The sequence below is a fragment of the Salmo trutta genome, chromosome 37, assembly GCF_901001165.1.
Source record: "Salmo trutta chromosome 37, fSalTru1.1, whole genome shotgun sequence".
Taxonomy (NCBI): Eukaryota; Metazoa; Chordata; class Actinopteri; order Salmoniformes; family Salmonidae; genus Salmo; species Salmo trutta.
The window spans coordinates 24,787,978-24,800,672 of record NC_042993.1 but is presented as its reverse complement, the minus strand read 5'-3'; the positions used below and the strand labels follow the sequence as shown (position 1 = coordinate 24,800,672).

The 12,695-nt window shown below is 44.5% G+C and overlaps 1 protein-coding gene across 1 annotated transcript in view; it reads left to right on the top strand.

Annotated features, from left to right (window-relative positions):
• LOC115177006 (alkylglycerol monooxygenase) overlaps nt 1-11,947 on the top strand; it is a 42,744-nt gene extending 30,797 nt beyond the window's left edge. The window contains exon 13 of the mRNA XM_029737449.1: nt 11,335-11,947. Coding sequence (XP_029593309.1) covers nt 11,335-11,415 — 81 coding nt within the window. The 3' untranslated portion in view covers nt 11,416-11,947. The remainder of the gene's footprint in view (nt 1-11,334) is intronic.
• Nucleotides 11,948-12,695: the final 748 nt, after the last annotated feature.

The window sequence follows — 12,695 nt, the reverse complement described above, 5'->3', positions numbered from 1 at the left end:
CCCAGAGGGTTTTTACTTGGAACCTAAAATAGTTCAAAGACCGTTTTGGAACCCTTTTTTCTAAGTGTAGAGATCCTTGCTCACAGTGAATCATATAATGCAAGGCAATCTTTGTTGCAGGGGAGCTTACCCCCCCCCCAAAAAAGAAACAAAAACACAGACATGCACACATTCAAACACACGCACACCCACAAACACACATACTCACTTTCTAATCTAATCAATGTAATAACATATACAGTGAGCTCCAAAAATATTGGGACAGTGACAATTTTTTACATTATTTTGACTTTGGAATTGAGAATGTTAGAGATGCACAAACATCATACCCTGAAGACATGCTAACCTCTTACCATGACAATAACAGGGGAGGTTAGCATTTTATATCACACCCCCAAGACATGCTAACCTTTCACCATTACAATAACAGGGGAGGTTAGCATTTCTGGGGGGGTATATTTGTGTATCTGTAACTTTCTCCTAATGTTGTTCTTGGGAATTCGTCACAGATGTTTTGTCATTGACTCATGAGGAGGTAGATAAGGAAAAAGAGGATGACGAGGAGGAAAGGAGGACCACAAACCCCTACGCTAATCTGTCATGCTATTCCAACCCCAGTACAAATCAAATGTTATTTGTCACATGCGCTGAATACAGTGAAATGTTTACTTACAAGTTCTTAACCAACAATGCAGTTTTAAGAAAAATAAGTAAGAATAGATAAGTAAGAAATAGTCTGCGTAGCCATTTGATTAGCTGTTCAGGAGTCATATGGCTTGGGGGTAGAAGCTGTTAAGAAGCCTTTTGGACCTAGACTTGGCGCTCCGGTACCGCTTGCCATGCGGTAGCAGAGAGAACAGTCTATGACTAGGGTGGCTGGCATCTTTGACAATTTTTAGGGCCTTCCTCTGACAGTGCCTGGTATAGAGGTCCTGGATGGCAGGAATCTTGGCCCCAGTGATGTACTGGGCCATACGCACTACCTTCTGTAGTGCCTTGCGGTTGGAGGCCGAGCAGTTGCCATACCAGGCAGTAATGCAACCAGTCAAGATGCTCTCAGTGGTGCAGCTGTAGAACTTTCTGAGGACCCATGCCAAATCTTTTCAGTCTCCTGAGGGGAATAGGCTTTGTCGTTCCCTCTTCACAACTGTCTTGGTGTGTTTGGACCATGCTAGTTTGTTGGTGATATGGACACCAAGCAACCTGCTCCATTACAGTCCTGTTGATGAGAATGGGGGCGTGCTTGGTCCTCCTTTTCCTGTAGTCCACAATCATCTCCTTTGTCTTGATCACGTTGAGGGAGAGGTTGTTTTCATGGCATAACACGGCCAGGTCTCTGACCTCCTCCCTATAGGCTGTCTCATCGTTGTCGTGTCTGTGACTATCATTAATGTGATGACATGTTATTTTATCAAATTGATTACCTAACATTTAATTGATTACGTGATTTAATTAAATCATGCAACAATTAACTCATTAATAACCTGGGGCACCACGGAGAAGTTTATTTAAGGAGTTCCGTCTTCCGAATTAACTCTTAGAGATCTAAAAATCTCTTACATTTCAGTCATCAATCAGTCATTAATTATTCTTTACCTTCTATCAGTCTCATCTGAACTTCGTAAAGTTCTTGGTCATCTGCACGAACCCTAGTTTCTATAATGAATCAGCAATATACAAGTTGGCTTAATTATTTATTTACTAACTAACTGAATAATCACAGAAATACATCACAAACAAACAGTAGATATTGGTTACTAACAATGACAGAAAAGTCCCTAGTGGGCTAAGCCGATATGACGGCTTGGTCGTCAAAGGAAAGGGGTGGGGACTGAGAGAGTGGGAAAGACTAAATGGATTCACTACACACAGTCTATAATTATATTCATTGAAATGCTAATCCTTTGCACGTGAACGTCCGCTCATTCGAGAATAATTGCAATGTATATATATTTACGCCCGTATGTCGTTGTTGTCTTCTCTGTTGGAATCCTCAATCGTCCTGTAGGGTTCATCAGAGTCTCTGGTTAACTTTCCCATAAGTCACAATGTCTTTCGTGGTTGTAAGTGGTTAGGATGGATACTTCAGAGTATCATTCAGAAATGTTGTCATGGAATAGATGCTTCGGCGGTTGTCGGTATTCTTGTTCTAGACTTATGTAACTTCTAGCTCCAGACTAGTAATTATACGTCTAAGATTTGCTCTTATTCTGTAGTGATCGATAGTCTCAGAGTTTAAACATTTCCAGCCGTGTAGCCAATACTCCATGTGGTATGGTCTTGTCCTTTGGTAGAGTTGTAGTGCCAACTATTTAAACATGTTGTGTCAGCTGCATGTTTTCTAGTCTGGTGTGAATTTCTTCAGGAGTGGGTTTTATCCTCTGTCGATGAAGGGGTGGTTCTATGACGCCTAATGTGATGTCTGGGATTGTGGGGGTGTGGCCACTGACTAGTTAATCTTTATCTGAAAATCCATACTCTCATTTGGAAGGTTAATATTTCATTACATCTTTTCACAAATAGTTTCATGTTTAATCACATACGTTTCACAATATTTTAGAAATGGGAAATGTACACATCAATAGATACCATTATGTGTGTTGCCTGTCCTTCATGAGATCACCAAATGAAACACACTCGTCATCACTGTCCCTTAAGTGTCCATGGACCATTCCCACATTTTCAAAAGTGGAAATATTGTTTAATTCTCCCATTTTGGGGATTTAGGAGTTTGGCCAAGTCTCTCTTTGTTCTGGTAGACTCTCTCAATACTGCATGGCAGTTTGTAACAGGTATTTATGACCTGTCGTAAAGTCATAAAACTGTGGAGAGACAGAGAGAGGGGGGGCTATGATCCTCCCCCCAGGGCACGTCATGACACGGTGATCAGGCCTACCACTGTTGTGTCGTCGGCAAACTTAATGATGGTGTTGGAGTCGTGCCTGGCTATGCAGTCATGGGTGAACAGGGAGTACAGGAGTGGACTGAGCACGCACCCCTGAGGGGCCTCCGTGTTGAGGGTCAGTGTGACAGATGTGTTGTTACTAACCCTTACCACAAAAAATGTCCGTGAAGACACTTGCCAGTTGATCAGTGCATGCTCGGAGTGCACGTCCTGGTAATCCATCTGGCCCTGTGGCCTTGTGAATGTTGACCTGTTTAAAGGTCTTACTCACATCGGCTACAAAGTGCGTGATCACACATTTGTCCGGAACAGCTGATGCTCTCATGCGTGCTTCAGTGTTGCTTGCCAGTAATTTAGCTTGTCTGGTAGGCACGTGTCACTGGGCAGCTCGCGGTTATGCTTCCCTTTGTAGTCTGTAATAGTTTGCAAGCCCTGCCACATCCGACGAGCATCGGAGCCGGTGTAGTACGATTGAAACGCTTTGCGTTTTTTTTGGTTCGTCTGAGGGCATAGCAGGATTTCTTATATGCGTCCAGGTTAGAGTTCCGCTCCTTGAAAGCGGCAGCTCTTCCCTTTAGCTCAGTGGGGATGTTGCTGTAATCCATGGCTTCTGGTTGGGGTATGTACGTACGGTCACTGTGGGGACGACGTCATCGATTTTATTGATGAAGCCAGTGACTGATGTGGTATACTCCTGAATGCCATCGGAAGAATTGTAACCTTTTTTTAACTAGGCAAGTCAGTTAAGAACAAATTCTTATTTACAATGACGATCTACCCCGGTCAAACCCTAACTCAGACGACGCGCCCTATGGGACTCCCAATCACGGCCGGTTGTGATACAACCTGGAATCGAACCAAGTTCTGTAATGATGCCTCTAGCACTCTAGAATCCAGGAACATATGCCAGTGTGTGCTGGCAAAACAGTCCTGTAGCTTAGCATCTGCATCATCTGACCGCTTCTTTATTGACTGAGTCACTGGTGATTCCTGCTTTAGTTTTTGCTTGTAAGCAGGAATCAGGAGGATAGAATTATGGTCAGATTTGCCAAATGGAGGGTGGGGGAGAGCTTTGTATGTACGTATCTCTTCTTGTGGAGTAAAGGTGGTCTAGAGTTATTTTTCCTCTGGTTGCACATTTATCATGCTGGTAGAAATGAGGTAAAACGGATTTAAGTTTCCATGCATTAAAGTCCCCGGCCACTACTAGCCACTAGCCAGGATGTTTGAATGTGATCATGCTCCAGGTTCCTACAGTACAATATGCTGACAGAGTAGAGGATGAGAGGGAGGAGAAGACAGAGGTGGAGCGAAAGAAGGGAAGGAGGGAGGGAAGGATTGTTCTCTCTCTCTCTCTCTCACAAGCCCCTGGGGTTCTATCCATCTTCGCCCTTCTCTGTGGAATCCCATTGAACTGATTTACAGAACGTCCGCTGAGACTCTAGTTCTAGGGCTCTGGCTTGGCCTGATTGCTCCATCAAAGCACACCGGGCTTGATTTTGCAAGGCATAAGTCTCCCCCTCTCTCCCTCTCTCTCCTTCTCGCTCCTTTGTTTTTTCATCCCTTGTTTCTGGACCCGCACCCATCGCGCCGCGGCTGCCAACTTTCCGCCTGCGCTCTCCGGAGTAGGCCGCCTCACCGCTGGAGCCACCCAGAGCATTATGGGTATTAGTAAGATCGAGACGTTCATGGCTGAGGCTTACAATGTGCATCCCAAATGGCATCCTATTCCCTATAAGGTGCACTACTTTTGACCAGAGCCCTGTGGCCTTATGCTCAAAAGTAGTGCACTATAAAGAAAACAGGGTGCCATTTGAGACATGGCCCTAAACTTCCATGGCTGAGGCTTTAGAATGTGCCAAGCCTATGGCTTTTGCAGTAATGACAGTGTAATAGTGTGTAGACACACAGCCAGGAGGTCGGGATGGTGAATTATCCTTCACTTTCGCTGACTCCAGAACAGTAGAAAGGGGAAAGGCCTCATGACCGTATAGGTTTGTAGTGACCTTGGCTCTGTCCTCTGACATCCTTGGAGAAAATAGTGCTGATAAGAGTGGAAAGAGTAGATTGAGAGTAGACTGAGTCCCTTTGTGACTTAATCATGACTATTTTGCTACATTACTACTGCACAAGCAATGTGGGTGTCTGCGCATGCGTGCATTTGTGTGTGTGTGTGTCTCCGTTTATCTGTGTTTCCGTATGTGTGTGTTGGGGAGTGTTTCCCATGGCTCTTGTATAGTTGTTAAGCACCAAACAGAGTAGCCTCTCTGGAGAGACGTTAACCTGCTCAGCATCTCTCTGTTGACTGGGTTCAAAGACAGGAGTCAAGTGTGTCTGCTTATAGCGAAGAGGGAGGAACTAGACCCAGCAGGAGAGGAGCGTGTTTGCTACATACATGTACATGTGCCTACCTTCGAGCATGTGTGTGTATTTGAGTGCATGTACGGTACAGTCGGAAAGTATTCAGACCCCTTGAGTTTTTCCACATTTTGTTAAGTTACAGCCTTATTCTAAAATAGACTAATAGTTATTTTCTCTCATCAATCTACACACAATCCCCTGTAATGACAAAGCAAAAACAGGTTTTTAGATATATTAGCAAATTTAATAAAAACTAAAAACATTACATTTACATAACTATTCAGACCATTTACCAAGTACTTTGTTGTAGCACCTTTGGCAGCGATTACAGTCTTGAGTCTTTGGTATGATGCTACAAGCTTGGGACACCTATATAGTATTGGCTACCCAGACTATTTGCATCCACCCCGTCTTTTACACCACTGCTACTCTGTTGTTATCATCATCTATGCATAGTCACTTTAATAACTCTACCTACATGTACATATTACCTCATCTAACCGGTGCCCCCGCACATTGACTCTGTACCGGTACCCCCCCCCCCCCCCCCCCTGTATATAGTCTCACTATTGTTATTTTACTGCAGTTCTTTAATTACTTGTTACTTTTAGTAAGCATTACGCTGTAAGGTCTACACCTGTTGTATTCGGCGCATGTGACTAAAACAATTTGATTTGATGTGGGTTGTTTCTCCCATTCTTCTCTGCAGAACCTGTCAAGCTCTGTCAGGTTTGATGGGGAGCGTTGCTGCACAGCTATTTTCAGGTCTCTCCAGAGATGTTCGATCCGGTTCAAGCCAGGGCTCTTGCTTGGCCACTTGTTACGAACCGGCTCAGAGTTCGCAACAAAAGGGAGACAACGTGGAGACAAGGAATATCAAAATATATATTTATTAACTAAAGTAACTAAAAACAATGAACAATGGTGTGTGTAATCAGTAATCAGTAGTGTAAGTGAGTGTTTTGCAATCCTGAATGTAATAGTGCAGGGTGTTGAAGGGTGCCAAAGCAAATAACCAAAAAGCCACAAAACTACCACAACAGAAATCAACAAAAGTGTCTGCATGGAGAGAGTCTCACCAATCAATGTGGAAGAGGTCTATTTATCATGGGACACACCCGGGCCCAGGTGTTTTCCATGTAGCTGACGACCTTCCCAACTCCGCCCACCGGCATCCTAATAAGGAAACAAGAACAAAGAGAGAGAATACGGCAGACAGAGTGGGAGGGTCGTCACCCCCCCGGGGACCAACAAGGACCCCGGAACAACGTACCAGCCTCTGCGTCCCAAATTGACACAGCCTCTGCGTCCCAAATTGACACAGCCTCTGCGTCCCAAATTTATGAGGGGTTCATGTTCACCTTCCACTTGCCCCAGCCAACCTCCTCCCCAGACCTCAGTAACCTTTGCGCACAGGAAGCAATGTTTAAGAGGAAAGAAGAAAACAAGACCAGGAGGGAACAGACAGGAAAGATAGAACATGACAAAACCAAACAATGGTCAGGTACATAAACACGCAGGAACAGGACGCACAAGAGACCGTCAACTACAAGCTCCAACGAAAAGAACATCTCCCAACGGTTCATAGTCACTCCCCAACGGTTCATAGTCACTCCCCAACGGTTCATAGTCACTCCCCAACGGTTCATAGTCACTCCCCAATGGTTCATAGTCAGAAGTAAATGCTAAAAAATTCTCGCTCAACCCCTCTGCTGAGCACACCAGACCACAACAAGAGAAATGACAATCACACTGGGCACCACAGAAAAGAGATGAGATATGGAGCTTCCCCAAAACCTACAATAACTCAACCCTAGTCTTCATGCAGATTTGCGGTGGGTAATTATGCACTGTAGCCCGCTGGCAAGGAAGTAACCCCCAGCACGCTGGCAGATTCCACCAAGCCACGGATGTGCCCCCAAGACAACTGCTCAGTCCACAGACACCACACAAAAATAACATTACCCATGCCCAACATATTCCAAAATGAAACACATCGCTAAGCCTATCAGGGGAAAAAGACTATAACTCCGGGTAGTACGTTTCACTACCCTACCCAAATCTCCCACCGAGGTACACAGCTGATTGTACTCACCTCCTCAGACCAATGTCCCAACAGCGAGTAGAACAAGCGTTTCCAGGCTAGGCAGGGCCTGGAAACTAACCAATGTACTCCCAACACAGCACACAAATCAAACAAACAAAGGCAACCAGTACTGAGCACCAAACTCAAACTAACAACATATACAAACAAAGCACCTACAGAATTTAACATTACCTCCACGTTTTCTCCCAAACACAATCCGTTCAAAATCCCGGACGAGTCCCCACTTGTTACGAACCGGCTCAGAGTTCGCAACAAAAGGGAGACAACGTGGAGACAAGGAATATCAAAATATATATTTATTAACTAAAGTAACTAAGAACAATGAACAATGGTGTGTGTAATCAGTAGTGTAAGTGAGTGTTTTGCATGCCTGAATGTGATAGTGCAGGGTGTTGAAGGGTGCCAAAGCAAATAACCAAAAAGCCACAAAACTACCACAACAGCAATCAACAAAAGTGTCTGCATGGAGAGAGTCTCCCCAATCAATGTGGAAGAGGTCTATTTATCATGGGACACACCTGAGCCCAGGTGTTTCCCATCTAGCTGACGACCCTCCCAACTCCGCCCACCGGCATCCTCATAAGGAAACAAGAACAAAGAGAGAGAATACGGCAGACAGAATGGGAGGGTCGTCACACACTCAAGGACATTCAGAGATTTGTCCCGAAGCCACTCCTGCGTTGTCTTGGCTGTGTGCCTAGGGCCATTGTCCTGTTGGAAGGTGAACCTTCGCACCAGTCTGAGAACCTGTTCCAGAGCACTCAGGACTTCATCATGGATCTCTCTGTACTTTGTTCCATTCATCTTTCCCTTGATCCTGACTAGTCTCCCAGTCACTGCCGCTGAAAAACATCACCAAAGTATGATGCTGCCACCCCCATGCTTCACTGTAGGGATGGTACCAGGTTTCCTCCAGACGTGATGCTTGGCATTCAGGACAAAGAGTTCAATCTTGGTTTCATCAGACCAGAGAATCTTGTTTCTCATGGTCTGAGAGTCTTTAGGTGCCTTTTGGCAAACTCAAAGCGGGCTGTCATGTGCCTTTTACTGAGGAGTGGCTTTCGTCTGGCCACTCTACCACAAAGGCCTGATTGGTGGAGCACTGCAGAGACGGTTGTCCTTCTGCAAGGTTTTTCCATCTTCACAGAGGAACTCTGGAGCTATATTAGAGTGATCATCGGGTCTTTGGTCACCTCACTGACCAAGACCCTTCTCCCCCGATGGCTCAGGAAGAGTCTTGGTGGTTCCAAACTTCTTCCATTTAAGAATGATGGAGGCCACTGTGCTCTTGGGGACATTCAATGCAGCAGAAATGTTTTGGTACCCTTCCCCAGATCTGTGCCTCGACACAATCCTGTCTCGGAGCTCTACGGACAATTCCTTCAACCTCATGGCTTGGTTTTTGCTATGACATGCACTGTCAACTGTGGAACCTAATATAGACCAGTGTGTGCCTTTCCAAATCATGTCCAATCAATTTCATTTACCACAGGTGGACTCAAATCAAGTTGTAGAAACTTCTCAAGGATGATCAATGGAAACAGGACGCACCTGAGCTCAATTTCGAGTCTCATAGCAAAAGGTCTGAATACTTATGTAAATAAAGTATTTCTGTTTTTTATATTTAATACATTTTTAATACAATGCTTTGTCATTATGGGGTATTGTGTGTAGATTGATGATGAAAAAATGTGTTTTAATACATTTTAGAATAAGGCTGTAATGTAAAAAAAATGTGGAAAAAGTCAAGGGGTCTGAATACTTTCTGAATGCACTGCATGCATGCATGCATACATACCTACACATGCGTGTGTGTGCGCTTGTGTGTATCCCTGCCTGCGATTGAGGGAGTATGTGTTTGTGTCTAAGAATCTCTTAGCCCTGTTATGCAGATGTTTGAGTATTGCATCTCTCTCTCTCTCTCCCTCCCTCTCTCTCCTAATGTGTACTGTGGGCAGGCAGGCTAGCCATATGGACGGGAGGGGAGCTCTGGAAACATCCCATTACAAGTCATATATCACACTCCTGACAGCACCAATTCTGCTCTGTTTTCATTTCAATCATGAGTGCAGCTGCATGGGAGAACTCAGGGCGCCACCATGTTAACCCCCTACTGCCCAGGACTGCCACAGGTACCCCAATGTAGGGAGGTTGGAAGGTATGAGAGGAAAGGCTACCCTCTCACCTGGTGGTAGCTTTCTTGACTATTCAATATATCACTTTATTTATCACATGATGGCAGAATAGTCAATGCAGTCTCGACAATACTGTAGAACTGTATCCTCCTTGCTCAGAAACGTGGAACAGTATGTTCCATATCTTGATTTGGACCCAAGAAAACAGAAACTACTCAGAAATTAAGATCTACCACATGCATTCATTTTGTCCTGCTCTGAGCCCATTTGTTTGACTCATTGGTGCTCTAACGAACTACCCTCTCTTGAAATCAAAACAAAGTGAGTGAGAGTGGATTTGTTGAGATTCCTACTTGGTGAACCAGTGTTTTCTGCTCGTAGTGCTTATTTGCAGACGATCAAACCCCCGCTTCCGCATGTAATCTATCCCACATGCAGTATTTTCCCAGAGAAGTCTATTAAAATGTAGCTTAGTACGGCCAACAGAGAGATGGGAGTAGAACCAATACAGTACCCCCGGTCAATCCAACAGACAGCTCGGCCTGTTATGTGATTTGTGGTGTACTCCTGAGGCCTTGCTTCACTTTCGATCCCAATCCATCTCCGGGATGGGTACAGCTCACATCACAACTTCATGTCTCTGTAAAGTGCTGCAGTGTAAAAAGGTATATCCGCCCTAGATGTTGAGGCTTTGGTCTCAGGCCCAGGTTGCCTCCCTCTCCTTCTTTTCTCTTTTCTTCAACCCCCCTCCTCCTTCCCTCCCTCCGTCCTCTCCTTCCCTCCCTCCGTCCTCTCCTTCCCTCAGTGGGGAACCTGTTGCCAGGACAGGTAGTGAGGGGCGGAAAAGCTGGGGGACATTCCAGGCCCTGTTGTGCTCTCTCACTCCCTCCCACTCTCCCTCTCGGAGGAAAACAGCTGTGGCGTCTAGAGGAAACGCTGCTTTTTTCCCATCAGACCGTTGCCTGTGATTGACAGGGGCCTGGTTTGGCTTGCTCTGCGAGGTAGGATGCAGTTTATGGGCCAGATCACAGAGGGAAAGGGGGTCGGGGGAGGAGGGACAGGCGCCACAGGACAGCTTTTGGCAGAATTTTCTGGCATATTCCCCCGTGGCGTTCGACTTCTTGACCCCAACATGAGAGCATCATGGGAGATGACTTTGCCCTACTCCTTAACCTTTGCCATTCCTTATGTGTCCCATGTCTGGCTCGCAGTCCTTCTGTGTCTTCTTTCAGTCATGTATTAAGTGAAAGATGATGCTGTGTTATTATTCTCCTTTATCAATTGTGGGGCGGATATAATATCGATCCTTCCTTACTATCGTATGTATCTAGATCTGTCAGTCTGACCATCATGTCCAGTGCACATGAATGAATGCATACAATGGTACACCAAAAATGAAGGTAAGAGAAGGAAGCAAATGAAAGAGTATTTTGGAAATATACGTACATTTTTTTAAACGTTTGTTTGGGGTAAGTGCTCATCTAGTCCCAACAAGATGTAGGTGTAAAATGAGTCAGTCAGTACTCACAGACTCCTAATAAAGTAAAGAACACATTGGCCTAACACCTCTCTCTCTCTCTCTCTCTCTCTCTCTCTCTCTCTCTCTCTCTCTCTGTCTCTCTCTCTCTCCCTCTCTTCCTGTCTGTCTCTCTCTCTCTCCCTCTCCCTCTCTCTCCCTCTCTCTCTCTCTCTCTCTCTCTCTGTCTCTCTGTGTCTCTCTCTCTCTCTCTCTCTCTCGCTCTCTCTCTCTCTGTCTCTCTCTCTCTCCCTCTCTCTCTCTCTCTCTCTCTCTCTGTCTCTCTCTCTCTCCCTCTCTCTCTCTGTAGGCCTTTGTCTCCATCTCCCTGCTGTACTGGGGCCTGCAGACATTCAGCCAATTGATTGCCGTCAAGAAGAAGACAACATAAGATTGTCAAGTCCCATTGGCTTACTGTACCTGGCTCCATCAAATGTTTGGAGGACTTTAGCCATGACTTTAGGTAGCCACACTTTCCCACATATTAACCAACATACAAGCTTAGATGAATCAAATATTATATATAATGTGCATATCTTGCCTCATAATAATATTTGTTTGTTTTTAATCGGACAAGCATAGTATGTATGAATGGCCATAGGCACTATACCTTTGTGGTCATGCTTAGTGTTTCTACGCTTCTCATGGAAGCTAGCTTTTCTGATTTTGTTCAAATTGTACTGTTATATGGTGCTATTCAGTGATTGATTGATTACAATCAATGTAATACATTCCTGTTTAGTGAGCCATTGAGAATATTATGAATGACTTTTAAAACTGTCTTCACCTACACCTTTACCTGTACAACAAATACCTCTTAAAACTGCAGGGTAACCTTTCCTGGGATCCCTTTTTTCATGAAATGTAATACTTCTTAACTCTATATTTTTCAGTTCCATTTTTGACTAAACAGTTTTCTGTTACCAGTCTCACTCATCATTTTAGCTTGTCTGCAGGCCAGCAGAACATCATGCTCGACTAAATTAGACAAATTTCAGATACAAATGCTGTATTAGATATTCATGTATTTTATATAACTAAAACTGTGATTCATTCGTATTAGGGTATCTGAATAAGTAACACTATAGTAGAAGCCTTCTCTACTTCACTACCATGGGCTGGAAAATAGTTTCAGGATTCTGCACCAGGTGGCACTATTGTTGCCTTAAGACTGCATTCATTTTATAGATAAGGTTGCCCCTAGACTCTGATCTTGGGTCAGCTTTGCATTTTCCCAAATAATAGTTAAGGTATGGATTGGAGGAGGAAGATCTGTACCTGGTGTTGCCTAATACAGGTAACTGACAAAATAATATAAACGCTTGAGTAAACAAGGGATTCAAAGTATATTGAGGTATGGTATGGTTCCTGAGTTAATTAAGCAATTAACATCCCATCATGCTTAAGGTCTTGTATAAAAAAGCTGGGCTGACCATTATTTTTGGCTTCCATGCCTATGCCCCCATAGGATCACAATGCCCCCATCCACAGGGCAAGAGTGGTCACTGGAGCGGTTGTGGGGGCGATACCAGAGAGTGTTTTCCACCACCATTAACAAAACACCAAATTATGGAATTTCTTATGGAAGTATGGTGTCGCATCCCTCCAACAGAGTTTCAGAATATATGCCAAGGTGCATTGAAGCTGTTCTTAAGGCACTTCATGTTGGTG